This window comes from Mycteria americana, chromosome 5, assembly GCF_035582795.1.
Source record: "Mycteria americana isolate JAX WOST 10 ecotype Jacksonville Zoo and Gardens chromosome 5, USCA_MyAme_1.0, whole genome shotgun sequence".
Lineage (NCBI taxonomy): Eukaryota > Metazoa > Chordata > Aves > Ciconiiformes > Ciconiidae > Mycteria > Mycteria americana.
Genome location: NC_134369.1, coordinates 56731798 through 56746995, shown reverse-complemented (window position 1 = coordinate 56746995; position 15198 = coordinate 56731798). Strand labels below are relative to the sequence as shown.

The 15198-nt window shown below is 39.9% G+C and overlaps 1 protein-coding gene across 16 annotated transcripts in view; it reads right to left on the bottom strand.

Moving 5' to 3' along the window:
- Positions 1–15198, bottom strand: part of UNC79 (unc-79 subunit of NALCN channel complex) — a 122277-nt gene that overhangs the window by 81337 nt on the left and 25742 nt on the right. For 15 of the 16 annotated variants that reach the window (XM_075503480.1, XM_075503484.1, XM_075503485.1 and 12 more), the window contains 12 exons: positions 14201–14229; positions 12916–13145; positions 12411–12582; positions 9783–10013; positions 7661–7851; positions 6633–6756; positions 5269–5409; positions 3662–3883; positions 2830–3057; positions 1265–1406; positions 772–851; positions 539–687 (listed from right to left, as the gene is read on the bottom strand). In XM_075503480.1, the coding sequence (XP_075359595.1) occupies positions 539–687; positions 772–851; positions 1265–1406; positions 2830–3057; positions 3662–3883; positions 5269–5409; positions 6633–6756; positions 7661–7851; positions 9783–10013; positions 12411–12582; positions 12916–13145; positions 14201–14229 (1939 nt within the window). The remainder of the gene's footprint in view (positions 1–538; positions 688–771; positions 852–1264; positions 1407–2829; positions 3058–3661; positions 3884–5268; positions 5410–6632; positions 6757–7660; positions 7852–9782; positions 10014–12410; positions 12583–12915; positions 13146–14200; positions 14230–15198) is intronic. The other variant, XM_075503495.1, reaches the window with a different exon arrangement.

Genomic DNA, 15198 nt, shown 5'->3' with positions numbered 1-15198 from the left:
ATCATATGCTGATGTTTATTCAGTGATTTTTCTGCAAAAGACCCTTTCTCCAGAGAACCTTAAAATGCACAGATTTCAATCCAATTCACTCTGATTCTAAATGAAAAAACTTCCTTTGCCTCTTAAAAATAAGGTGCAATACTCTTGTTCTCTCAGCTTTAATGCTAAAGCCCTATAAACTGTGTGCCTGCTTCTACGCCATCCTTTATTTTATTTTGCAGAGTCAGGAAAGATACCTCAGCCTCAGACAATGCTATTATTCAATATGAGAAACTCACTCTGACTCGCTGCAAAACAAGTGGTGTATGACAGAGCAGCCATGATGGACAATGCGACATACCTTGGTTTCATTTGCAACTTCTTAATTAGCCCATGCAATGGGCCCTTACACAGTTACTTAACCTTCCCACAGTTTCCTACCACCTTTTGTTAATTTTCCATACTAAACCTGCAAATTCTTTGATGCCAACAATGAATGTATAGTTGGAGAAGCAACGTATACAGAAGTGTAAAGACAACATGTGTGATAAGAACCTACCTTGCAATCAGCATGTGATCTTGAATATAGGCAAGAAACTGTGGATGGTCCTTTCTTGCTATATACAGGCATTCCCCATGAAGACACAGGATCTTCAGACAGTTCAGCATGTTAAAAAGAATGTCTGGTTCTTCAAACCTTGACATTTCCTGTGTGAGCAGATGTACTACTCTCAAGACAATGACACCACTTAACCAAAAATTCAAACTAAACAAACAAGTAAACAATGTTACCTGCAATATAGTGTATATGAGCTTCAAGGTAACTGGAAGTTGCTGATAACAAAATTTTCTTTCTGTGTCATTCTTTATCGCTGTTAAAAATGTAAGTTACATAAAATGTTGTTAAAGTTCTCTCATCTGTCGATTCAAAATGAAACTAAAGAATGTCAAAGTGATGGGAGATAAATTCATTCTAGCCACAGTAACTCTGCAGTCAGTAAAGCTACAACAGCACAGAATTTGGCATGTAATGTTTTTGCTACTTTATATGTTCAAAAAGCCAAGATTTCTTCTAACACTTTTTTGAGAGAAAGTCACACTTGCTATCAACATAAATACAGTCTTCCTATTCAATTAATATGTTGAAATAATTAAATGCATGAGAAAAAAGTGACTGTGCATTGTTGGACTTGAAAGACTGCTTCAGGACGTTGTATTCTATATGACTAGAAGCGTTTCATTTAAAGCCTTACTGAAATACTCAATCTTCTCACCCTCCACCTACCAGCATCTTCTGTGGTCTCTGTGTGATTTCCTGGGTTTTCTCCGTGTTTTGGTGCTGATTTGTCTTCCTCTTCTCCTTCAGTTCCTATAATAAACTCAGGTCTAGTATACAGAAGACTATCCTCGAGGTTATCTGTGGGCTCCTTTAAGAATATAAGAAGTTAAATACATTTCTTGATGTTATCTAAATACATGAGGCCATATCCTGCTGTGTAAGTTACATTTGGTGTGATAAGCTGAGCTCAAATGAGGCAGACACTGTCTAATTCCATGTACACTTGTGCATTCAAATCACCTGCGTATCTGAAATTCTGCATCAGCAAATGCATACCAACAAGAAGACCATGTTTCAAACATGGATTTAAGTGATACCACTTAACAGAAACTGTATATCCATATTGGAGCTGAGGTGGATCCAATCACAGGGCCATGGTTTCACCAGACTTGTCATCCTTGCCTCAGAGGAGTAGCAGACAAGAGCAGGGTGTGTTTCCTACACCACTGTAGAGTTACAGGCTTAGCAGCAGGAGCTACCTCAATCACTTTCACATTGAAAAAAGGACCAGGCTGGAGTTACTTCTGCCTGTGGCCAGGAGCTCAGGACCACAGGTTACCATTGTGACCTTTATGTTATAAATCGCAAGGTGGATCCTAGAAATGGTACCGAGCCCCAGCACTCAAAAGACTTCACCACTTGCTAATTTTCAGTTGAGGTGAGCATCTGAACTGAAAGGGCACGAGATGATTTTTCCAGCACAAGTTACCAAATACCATATGCACAATACCTACTATTAGCATACACATACAAATAGAATTCCAAAACTTTTACACATCAAAAGGCATCACTATGCCCACCACCAAAAAAAATTACTAATAAACATCCTGCCACTACCATGCCACAGCAAATGAGCACTCAGAATAAGGGGAATGATGCTGTCTTCTGAACTATCAGATGCAACAGTTACGTATAACAGACATACAGCTTAAAATAAATTCATCACACCACAGGTAATGCTTCAATTCTTCTGCAAAGCTATAAAGGACTTTAATGATGACTAGTGATTGGAGGTACATATCTGTGTCTGATAAAGTTGGATACTCAACCTGAAGTATATTCTGTTTTTCAACAGTGCTCAGCATTTTCAAAAATCAAGCACCAACTAAGGCTTGCTCACTTGACAACTGATTCACTCAAAATCATTATCATTTCAAAATATCCACTCTTAGCTTTTAAAAGAAGATGAAAAGCACTAAGTATTAACATTTCATATTTTATTTAAGACACAGTATCATAGGAGTGTCCTTCCAAAGTGAAACAGCACTTCAATGTTGATGGAGGAAGAGCTCATACTGGATTAATATTGTCATCTTCCCTGGGTTCTTTGAATCAATTCAAACTTAGGGAATTTTACAACTCTTTACAATTCAATGGCATTTTGCTTTAACCTCCCAAATCCTCCATGCCAAAGGTCAGCTCAGCTCTGCTCCCTTGTGCACAATGTAATGAGAACAATGAAGAGGAGTTTCAGCACACCAATAATACAGGCCCTTTCCTGCTCTACTTACCACAAGCCTGATTTCTTCTTTTGGAGCAAGCTGTTCCAGCAGCTCAAAACCCAGCTGGTAACATAGAATGCTGGACTGACACAGACCACATTCAACTGCTTTTTCATCTTTCTGACAGGTGTGAGAACCACCCCAGGGTGCCTGGAACACATTGTTTATGATGGATATTATATCTTTTGAAATGCTGTTCTCAAAGCCCAAAGTGACACCATCATCCTGGAGTTCCATCTGAAAGAGAGTGAAAAGAGTAAGGATTTATTATTTATTTAAAAGCCAGAGCACTAACTATTCTGCCTATTCCTACATTTCTGCTAGTGCTATATTACAGTACTGGGAAGAGTTTTAGATAAACTGGAACTCACAATTTTAAATTGCCACTGGTGTTGAGGCCCAAGCTCGAACAGCTCAAGTAAACAGACAATTTCAAGCACAGGATCCATGAATTTTACCTGGAGACAGTTATCCAAAACTCTTGGCCTTGGATTCACAATGTACAAATTTAGCTATCCAAAAAATTATGCATCTAATCTAAGCCTATCAACAAGCCTCTGCTTCTAGTATGTAGAAATAAACATATCTCCAAGGAGAAGTTCCTTTCGCTCATATGAGCTATCTAACATGAATGTTAGATATCTAACTTCTCTTCATTGAAAACGAACCTATAACTCCTATAGGGGTAAAGGCAGATGACAGCTGTAGAGGGATTTAAATACTTTATACTTCATGCCAGTCCCATAGCAGAAAGGGACTCAATACAGGATTAAAGGAGAGCCAAAAGTGACTACCGAAATTCAGTGTCCCCTCAATGTGGGTGTTTTTATTCTGTGAGTACCTGCTTCAAGATGAGATCAAACATCAGAATGAAGCAATTAAGATTCATTTCATCATCTTCACAGTCAAAATCAATTGTCTTTCCACTGGGGTGTCCGAAGTTCTTGAAAGGGCTGTGAAAAGGACTACGTATTGGACTCCGAAATGGGCTCTGGAAGGGGCTTGGGAAAGGACTCAGCATATTGTGCTGAACTCTGCGCCCAGGGTCAGAAGCAACGCTTACCTGAAGACATAAAGAATCAACATGTCCAAATGACTGTTACGCATTTAAGCAATCTCATTCTATACGAAACTGCAGAAAACAGCAAGAACTTTGACAGCCCTACTATTCCTTTCTGTAGCTTTTTTGCAAAATCTACACATGTCCCTTAATGCCATTAAATGATAAAATATGATAGAAGTACAGGAATCATATTCTGCACAGATGTATACATTCTTTTAAGCTAAGTGGCTGACATCCATTGTCTTATTCCTACTAAGGAGGAATTTTAACATCATAAACCAAACAGAAAATGGGCACAGGCAGTAAAGTGGCCATCAGGTTACAATGATCTGCTCCATGATCCAGGGACACAAACTTCAATAGTAGGAGGCTAATCAAGGAGGCTACCTCAAGAGAACAGTGTAGCTAAGGCTATACCAAGGATACAGGTAGCTGAAAATGAACTAGACACAACAGTAACAAGATGTGCATGTCTGCATTGATTTATGCTCACACCAGAGTAGGCCACCTAAAACACCCTGAGAACCTCTAACTGTTGGAGGGAGAGACACAGTTAGATGACACGAGGTCTATTTTTAGGCAAGCTATGGTCTGAAAGGCCAGAGAGTAAGTTTGTCCATTTTTTCTGCTTAGTTTAGAAGTGGTCATGGGCTAGGTGTTAGAGGGCTCTCTGCAGAGCTACAGCAGAAGACAGGCAGACCACATGTAAGGAATCATCAACTGCTTAGATGCTGTAGTTCCTTAAATCTAAAGATCTGACTTTTCAAGCACTCCTGTTCCTGCAGTCCTTGAAGCACTTCGTCCAAGACTACTGGGAAGTTAGTCACATCAGTCCAAGTATGTGTAGTGCCTACAGATTTGTACATGTTTTCTTCCAGACTATAAGCCTTTGACAGACAACTTTAGGTCAACTTTTGTATCTCTTGGATGGGGAAAAAAAATGCAGGGAAACAGAAATAAATTCTGCTCTGTCACCCTTCGAAAACATACCTAGGCCCACCAAATTTGTACTAGAATACAAAAGCTCACTCTGGGTGACCAGCTGTCCATAACAACTTGTTGTTGATGGTTATTAATAGAAGGTGCAGAGAATGAAAATGGTTGGAAGAGATACCAAGAACATTCCAAATGTATCCCAACAAACCAGTTCACTACGGAAAAACTGCACAGTTTTTCTGCAGCTCCTATCTGCATTATCTTTACACTGTCCATGTGATAGAGTGGTACTAACTGACGAAGTCATGCCAATTTTCTTCCATTTTCAAAATTTATAGTGTTTCCAATCAAATGCTGCCATGCTGAAAGATGACTTTTTAATTCTTCACGTGCATTCTATTAGGAAAACTGTTCTAAGCAAAAAAATAAGCAGGATAAATAACAGTTACCCTCCGAGCAGCAAGATTTCCCGCCAGTTCACTGACTCTCGATTTTCTTTGATTTGCTAACTCTTTTACAGAGTTAACTCCATCAGAAAACATGCTGATTAGTAACTGAAGAGGAACAACAATGTCTAGTTCAGATAACACCTGACGAGAGACAATAAATAAAAAAGCATGAGTTTCAAGCTTGATCAAAAAAGCCAGCCACTTTATAAGCACCTTTATCATATGATCCTCAGTTCAGCAAGTTCTATGCATTTAATTTTGGGATTCAACAAGGTGAGCTGAGAGCTTAGATTTCTGTTAGAATCAGGGCAAAAGAGAACTGGCAAAAAAAAGGGTATTTTCAAAATATTTGTTGGCATCTGCTTGGTGCACCTTGAGATCAGTTTTATGCACAAACACACAGTGATGTGAGGTTGTTCCACAAAAGTATTTCTGTAAACCAAGAGTGTTACCAATACTTGGATGAATAACTATTTACCATATTTATTACTTAAAACTGAATTCCTGTATTTATTCTAAGAATCCAGTCTGAATGGTTGCCTACAGGTGTCAACATAGTGACAGGATGGTTATCTGCAAATCACTGAGGGACTATTCATCATCTATTTTGTCACCAACACTCAGACAAATACAAGTTCATTCATACTTGTCATTAACTGTTATTAGGTCAAGAAAAATCTAAAAAATCATACTTTACTTGAAAACTCTGCATACATTAAAATTGCTAAAGTCATCAGGTAAACTGGTCTTTGCAGAGGCTTAACAAAGTAACCCTCAGCAGAAAAGAAGCAATAATGAAGAATAGAGGTATTATTCTGAGGTGCTGTGGAAAATTTTATATCCTTTTGAATTCACTGCCCCCAGCTGACATGATTGCCCCTGTAGCTTTTGAATATGAACACTGGGTGAATGCCAGCTTTGTGGGCAAATATAGCACAAAAGGGGCAGAGCAGCAGAAAGCTTGATAGGTACAGAGCTAGTCTAATCCAGATCTTCATATGTGGGAACAACTACAGCTGCTTCTGGAGTCTGGAATTAATTTTGCAATCTACAGACCAAATTCTGCAGAGACTAAAAACTACTGCTGGCAAAAAGTCAGACAGCTGAATGGCCCTAAAGACACAACTGACATTCAAAGGTGAAAGGAATTTCCAGGCTTTCATTATACTGCCCATGATGGGCTAGTAACAAAAAGCTTCCTGGGATCTGTCTACCAACCATCCTTACACTGGGGCTAAGCAAAGGGCAGAAAGGTTCCATGACCCTTGGAAAAGTGGTTTCTTTTTTTTTTTGCCCCCCCCTTTTTTTTTCTTTTCCAAAATCATAAGCTGCTTCAGCATGACTCGTCAAGAGAGAACACTTACATGCAGCCAAAGCAATGCTTGCTCTTGCACAGAGGATGGATACCCTGTGAATCGACAGCTAATGAAGCCAAACATCTCCTCCATGGAGAAAGGGAGAGGGCAAAGTTCAATGTCAAACATTTTGCTGAAAAGTAGAAAAAAATATAGCATCACTGAGTTACCACGGCACACACTGTGTGAGATGTAACAGAAGACTGGTAGAAAGGCAATCTCACTGCCAGCACTGATGAGGCTTCTGTAATCTTACTTGCATCCCCACCTCCACGGGGGCTGAGCTAGGTTGCTGATACCACCTGTCCTGACTGCACAAGGCCATCTCTGAATTTGGTGATGCACCTTAAGAATTTATGTCACATCTCATATCATGCTCAATTTCATTTGATAGCAATATCTTTTTCAACATCCTATGTAAAAATTGGAAAATTTCTCATCTCACCACTCCTCCACTATTCCATGTTTTCACTAAAATTGTTTACATCAATACCTACAAATATAAACTTGCAGTCAGTTGCAGAGCCTCTTCATCAGTTAAAAAGCACTGTGAAGTTTTATTGTCAAAGGCATACACCAGACATGAAATTATGGCTCCGACAGCCACCACTCCTATTCTGGTGTTTTCTTTGCTCAACAGGGGAAGATATTAGCTAAATCAATAAAAATCATCACTCCTTCAGTGTCAGCTCTACTAATCCCCACTATTTCTCATCAACAGCTGGCCAGGAGCAGAAAGATACTTCTTCCACCATGCTGCAGGAAGCCACTGAAAATGTGCCTTGCTCACAGCAAAGAAGCATCCATGTAGTTGCCTCTTGATACAAATTTGAGGATAATCAGGAGCAATAAAAGGAAGCTTTCCCAAAGCTTAAGTGCTTTAGTCCAAATTTAAGTCATAAAAAATTCAGAAGCATTTACTCACTACTGTCTGTTGCACACAGGCATTTTTATTTGTTGTCACCATCTTATTGTGCCAAAACCCTCAACAATCAACATATGCAACAATAGCATGGTTCCTACATATGTCTACATACCTCAACACTTCCCGGAACTCTTTCAGCTGATTATCAGGCACTTCCGTCCTTATAGCTTCCAACCACTCTGGCATGATACATTCCCACACCGGCTGGTTTATCACATTGTATGGAATCAAGCAAAGGATTCGATTCAGCCCTTCTTTTAATTGGGTCACAGCACTACACGATTTGTCCCAGTATCCACCAACCTGTGGGTATTTCCAGGAATCATACTGATGAACGATATTTCTAGTCCCTGTAACTTGCCCAGCACCATAAATTTGCTCAGTGTGTTGCAGCCAAGAAATTGTGGGGGGTGATCATCAGCACCTTCCAGCCTGAATTTAGAATTCAGCCATGGGGATTGCATTGTTTTTTTCCTCTCTCATTTGACCCACAGTACACAAAAGCACTATCCAAGATTTAGATGAAGTTTACTCACTTCCAGGCCATGACGTAGCATAATGTCTCATTGTTTACAGTTCTCAACAAGGGACAGATTTGTTTGGCCAAACTTGCACCTTCAATTATTTGCTCTGGGCAACTTGTTACAGTGCTGCGCCTTTATTTTGAAAAACATGGTCTGTACCAGGTTTTCTTTTCTGGTTGTTTGTTTCGGGTTTTTTTGAGGAAAGGTTCTAAGTGATGGAAGCCAAAAAATATACTTCTAAGTAAATAAGTAACTGGCCTACAGAGATTAATTATTCCAACTGACCTCAGCTCACATCTGCTGTTCCTGACTAATGGTTCTAGAGATGCCTGCTGTTTTGGCAGCAACTACTGGTAATCTCAGCCAACAAACTATTTTTTCTCCATTCATCACAGCTAATTCCATGGCTGTTTGTCTTCATGTTCTAGTGAACCCTTGCAAATCTGGCATGTTGTCAGTCTAGTCTTATGCATTGCAGTGGGGGTAATAAAACTCAAAAAAAGGGGCTGGATCCAAGACAAGAAAAAGATCCATAACAGATTACAGCATGAGTTTCAGTCCTTCCTTTCCCCCTTAGCTTCAAAGTCCTGATCTCTTTTCTTCAGTTATAACATTCAATTCATCCATCCACCTCTCAAATTTCTTCAGCTGCCCTCCAATCCTCCCACAGCCAGGTGTATCTTCAGATCGATGGTTCAGAGTAAGAAATGCTGGTCTACACATGTACAGCAAATCCCACATGTTAGGTCATGAAAAATCCATGGATGCACACTTCATCCCTGATGATGTAATATATCACATCAAGTCTTTATGGCCCTTCCTAGTCTAGCCACTTAATTTTAGGAAACAAAACCAACATGTCCCCTGGACATTTTACATAAGAGGGTCACAAAATGAAAGTCTTCTTACAAAAGCACATGTGGTACAGCTGCCAGTGATAAATGAGGAAAAAGTCTTAAACCCCTCACAAATATAAAGTTCCTATTTTCATGCTGATGTTTCATTTTCTGTAGAGGAAATGCCTGACTCTGTTGCCTGTCTTCACTATCCAGGTTAAGTAGCAAGTTCGGCTTCATAATTAATGGACAGAAAGAAAGACTCTTTCTAGAAGCTATTCCAGCAATGGTCTCACTTAGACACCCTGAATGACCTTCCAGGTAAGTCTCTTTCTCTCCATCCACAATAAGGCGAACCACGACAGACTAGTCTCTTAACTGAGGCACTTAAATTAGGTATCTGAAGCTACAGGGCACCAGTATGCCCAGAGCTCCTTTCAGTTACAACTGTGTGATTTCATGAATCTTAATTCACAGCTGCAGAGATGAAGTATGCAAAGAACAGAGAAACATTAGTAAAGCAGACTAGTAGTGGACAGGCTTATATCTGGGAGCAGACAAATGATACCTTTTACTAAAGACAAGCCTGGGTGCTTCAGCAGCCTAACGGAAATGTGCAGCTATCAACAATGTACAGTATCTTTCAATACCTATAATATTCTTCCAACCTGTCTTCATATTACTGTAAATAATCCCCACTCTCTAACACAGTAAAACTAAAAATGCTATGAAGTGGAAAAATTCCTGAACTCCACTGCTCCCTCAACCAGTGAGATTTCTTTTGCCTTGACAGAGCTGGGGGAGAAATAGTGTTTATACTTAAGACTTTAATCTCTGTGGCACATAAAGGAACCTTCAGATAAATTATTCTTACCCTGGCAAACTCCATTGGTTTAGGAAGGAGGCACATAACCATGACATCAAACCGGACATCACAAACGGTCTTCAACCACTTAGTAACAAACTGGGGTTTGAGCTTTTCAACCAGGCTACCGACTTCATCATCCATCATGTAAGCTGTAGAGTGAAACCACTGGAATACCATGCTAACCAGCCTTGCTAAACTCTCTGTGGGTGTATTCTCACTGGGAGTGCAAAGGCTTACCTGGAAGACAGAAACACAAACCAAGTTTCATTTCTAGAATTAAAGGTGGCAAATTCTTTGTCTAATATGTTTGCATATTCTCAGAGATACGAGGATGCAGATTACATAGAAGACAAATGAGCTGATCAGTTTTAAGTAGAGTTTGGCACAGGACAATTGACAAAACATTTCCAAACCAGAAAATAACAGTAAAAGGGAAGAAAACCAAGCACTGAATTTTTTGTTTCTTGGTTTCAACACTGAAAATATCAATACAGAATGCTTTGACAAACTGAAACATTTTGGTTTGAACTTTAAAATTACTTTTCATTTCAAAAGGCAATGTAATGCTTGGTAAAATATATGATAGACATATGAATATATATATAAAACATACAAGAAAAAAAGACAAACCAAATTAAGAGTTTAAAAAAGTCTGATGTCTACTTAATATAGTAAGTGATCTTTGCTTTGCAAAAATATTCCAATTTTGATTTTTTGCCCTCATTTGGGACGGGAATATGAGTTTTAAGTCCTCAAAAATTCTCACATAATAATTAATATTCTTCTCCCCTTTTCCAAACTCTCTTTCTGAAACAATGTCTGCACTGTAAAACTGTCCCAAATGTGAGACCAAGTCTGTACCCCAGTTCACAGACCAGGCACACTGCTAAGCCCTTAATTACCTGCTATTTGAGCTCTTGTTATCTTCTGGGGACAAGAGACAAAGTTTCAAGTCAGGTTGCTGCACTGAATCCAAAGAATGGAAAATAACAGATGACGGGAGATTTAGGAAGCTCCTTTAACCACCTATCAGCTGTTTGTTGCCGCTTCCTAGTGAAAGCTGTACTCTCAGCACTTGGCAACCTGAAACCAGTGACTGCTGCCTTGCAGCAAGTGAACGAAGGAGAAACATTCATGCCATTTCTGGGGAAACAGCTGACAGCACTGCTTCCCAGAGAAGACCAGAACCCATCTTGCAAGTGCTTTTCCTCCATGTTTTTTCTCGGGATGAGGCAGCTAACAACACCCTTGCCAATTCGAAGTACAGTCTTCATTGTTCTACTTCACTGCAGGCTGAAGCTAAGGTGTTTGCTTCCCGGTGTTTGTCTCAGTTGAGTGTTAACTCAAAGGCAGTATCAGCTGGCAGCCTTTTTAACAGGAACTCTTGAGCTCTGTACGGTTTCTGATGAAAGGTATTCATTTTATGAAAGAAAACAGCAACCCACTATTTCTCACAATCTGTGCTGTCATCTCTGCTAATACTCACTACAGAGAGATCAAGAGATTTTCTAAGAATAGAGTGAAGTCAGTGAGCTCCCCCTCCCTACCGTAGAAAGATAGACTCTCAGTGTCAAGGATGAGGCATGTACAGTGTAACAAAACCCGTTCTGTTCTCACTTCAATTCTACTTCTGGAAACGTAAGCCTTCAGTCTTTACAAAACATCATTTGAAACAGAATAGATTAATATGGCACAATAAAAAAAAAATAAAAAAAATAATAAAAGGCTTTAAGTCTAAAACAACATTAAACAACAAAACCCACAAGATATCAGCAGAATATAAAGTTTACTCATGTAGTCACTTGAAACAGCAGAGCAGCTTTATTGGCATTATGGGATTCTAGAGCTGCCACCCTACTGTCCCTATCTCTGTTTAGATGAGGGATGAGCGGTCCTACTATTCCCCACTTGTCACTGGGTGACCGAGAAGGAGAGAGCCTGAGAGCTCAAGATTAATTGGAAAGAGCCTGAGAAGGAGAATTCTCCTTAAGGAGAACTGCAGAATGCAATTTCTGAGGATCTATCAGGCTCCAGCCTGGCCTGCTCATGAACTAGACAGCAACAGCCCTCCTATTTTGGAATAATCTCTGCTAGCTACTGTGAGGGGTAGAATGAGCAGGGCTTCACTCTATCAACCCACACCGGGTGAATTAGCTGGAGTACAATGACTGGGACTGATCCAGCTAGACCAATCTGAAGGCAGGAAGGAAAAGCAGACCACTAAGATTCTTCCAGCCTATTCAGAGGTAAGAGAGAAAGTTGAGCTTCCAGACAATGATGTTGAAAGATGGAAGGTGAAAGATAGATCTTTAGGGGATTGCCTTTTAAGGTTAAAATAACAGCAGTTGTGAGCTGAAGATGATGGCACATAGAAAGTCAATAAAAAAACTGAGAGGGTGCATAATTCTGTTATACACTCTATACAGGACTCAGAAGGCAGTGAGCAGCTCCACCCAAACTACTTCTGAAATCTCCAAGTCTGACAGCTTCACAGAACTCCTTCTTTTTGCTTACAAATCAGAAAAGTATCCAACTAAAGCCAAGAAGTGGGAAAAAAAAAGATAAAATTGAGGCTTCAGAAATAAAAGGAGAGGGAAGCAAGAGGAGTGAGGGAAGAAGGCAAAAATTTCTTACCAAGAACCAGATTCCAAACTGGCTCAGGAGGCGTTGGTCATGCTTGTCATCATCTTTATTATCGAAGTCTGTGTTGTCCAGGGAGTGATGGGAAGAGGAGAGGCCCATCTGTCTCCTGCGGTTGAGTTCATACTCCCTCTGCTCAGCATGAAACTCTGCTTCCTTCAGCAAGCTATAAAACAAGCTTGCTGTCAGTGAATGTAGCTTTCCTGCACTGTATACAGGTATCTGATCAAGAATAACTAGAGGTTAAGGCATCTGATTCATCATTTTCATGAGAACAGTAATAAAATAGCATCAAACTCTAGGATTCAAGGCTGACTCCTTCCATGAGGACAACACTCACAGCTGATCAGTACTCTGCTAATGCAGCAGGAGTTCAGCATCCCTGCTCTGAACTTACCTTGGTGAAACTAAAATCAACTTGCACAAGATTTGCCGGCAATATTTACATGAAAGCCTGATGCTGCTTTACATATTGATGCTTCATAAGCTGCCATATTACCTGATCACAGCTTCCACAGTACACACAAGTTCCTCTGCCCCACACTCCCGGGTATTGATAGGGGGGGGAGAGGTCTGATAAAGATGGGTTTCTGCAGCTGCCCCAACTTCACTGCTGTGATGATTCGAATGGCACCTTTTGCAATAGCGCACTGGCCTGTTGCCATGGCGGCCGCAGCAGCCTGCTGAGAAGCACGTGACAACAGCTCTTCTGACATGTGAACTACAGTTCTGGAAAATAAAAAAGATTTTATCATGCCACTAGTATCAAGAAGTGGAACTGAAAACAGGGATGAGAGTCAGCACTGGGCAAGTGGCTCAAGTGTTGGTCATTTCCAAAATCACTATATATAAGCATAACTGTGTGCTAACTCCTGATGCCAAGTGTCACTAAACTTCCAGAAAGATAAGCTCAGGCCTAAACGCTGGGCCTGGACTTAAATGTCACTGTTGCTCTTTTTTTGGAGCAGACCAAACCAACATTTAAGTCATCAACCTCAACTTTCTGGCTTGGAGCAATCTCTAAAATTTACAGTAGTTCTCTTAACCCCTGCTTATACTTCAGAATGTCTTTTTAAGTTACATGTGGCAACAGGCAGATCCTTAAGAGTGTAATCAATTGTGCCACATCAGTTTATGCTATGTAAGGATCTGCCTTACCATAGGTCACCATCCAAGCCTCCAAAATATGCACTACTTTATTTTTGCCACCTGGTAATCTGGCCCAACATAAAAGCTTTCTTTACCACATAAGATCTAGAATATGTTATACACTGTATTCCTCATTATTAAAATATTATTAAAACACACTAGCTAGTATGTATTGCAAGCAGATTCTTTTTGTCAGCAACCTTTTTAGAGCCAAGCACTGAAGACTTTCAGTCCATATTTTTTAAAATACACAGTTTACAGTAGGATTTTTGTCCAATTTAGGATTAATCCAAGACTTCAAGGAGATGAGAAGATATAAACACTTAGATTTAAAATTAATCTCTTGCTCTATCCTCTTCATAAGCAGACTTATAGAATAAAAACTGAGCTCACCTGCATAATTGAATTGCTTTACTAATCACCACTTCAACAAAAACCCACAACTCAAATCAAACATCAGCAGTTTTAACAAAAAGAAACCTTGCTGCGGAATCATTCCCATCCACCAACAAATGCATTCATGGATAAATTGTGAAAATTTGGAATGGTACAAAAAAGAACGCACCACATAGTAATGGGATGACACTACACACAACATCAAATCATGCCCCATCACACAAATGACTGGATCTTACCTTCTTCTGACATATAGCAGAAATTTCAGCTGTAAGGGGAAGGCATACAAAAAATCAACACAGAATGACGATCCTTCTGGTTTACTATGGCAGCCATGGGAAAATGGACTTGCTGCAAGGAAGTCTCTGAGGCTAAACTCTTCTTTCCAGATACTACTGAAACCTCTAAGCCTGTTGGACTGCATGAGGTAGGACACTGTATAGTGTGCAGGAAACTGCACACTTAGGCCTACTGGCTATTTCTACACTAAAATGAAGAACAGCCTTGGTGCCTTAAGTGTGGTGTGCTCTGCATCCCATCCACCTTCTGCCTATGCTTCTGCCTCACAGACAGACTTGTAAAAGTACACCTGTAGGCATACTACTGTGGCATGCTGTAGGAGCCATGGCTCAGATGTGCCTACACTGCTTGTGAAAGCTCACAGGATGAAAGATTAGTGAACATGCATGAACAATGTAGAAGCAGCCACTACGTCTGTGGCCCATAACTCCATAGCGAAATGTTTGCAGATTCAACCTGTAACCAGTAGCTATTCAGTCTGTTGCCCTGGCAACATCTGATTCAGTAAATATAGGTGGCTAAGTAAAAAGAAGTACTTAAGTAAATAAAGCATTCTTAATCTGGATTAGATTTCCACTAAAAGGAGACAGCATAAAAATCTCCACTGCCTAAGAATCTTCAGTTTGCAGAACAAAAAGAGAGGAAGTGTCTTCTGTCCTTGAAAGGGTTATTTTAGAGAATATGTGACTGTCCTTGTAAATCCAAGAAATTCTGATGAATCTGTCAACAAGCTTTGTCTGCATTCTGGCAGATAATAGAATATCAGGCTCTCTCACTGGCCAAAGGACAATGATGGGACCAATGACTGGATCATTAAAAAATATTTTATGTCCTTTTCTGGTATCCTTTACAGCCTTCTTTTCATAGAACAGATTTTCAGAAGCTTTAAAAGCTTTCAAATCAGACCCAGGTTACCGGAAGAACTAGCCCCTTTTTT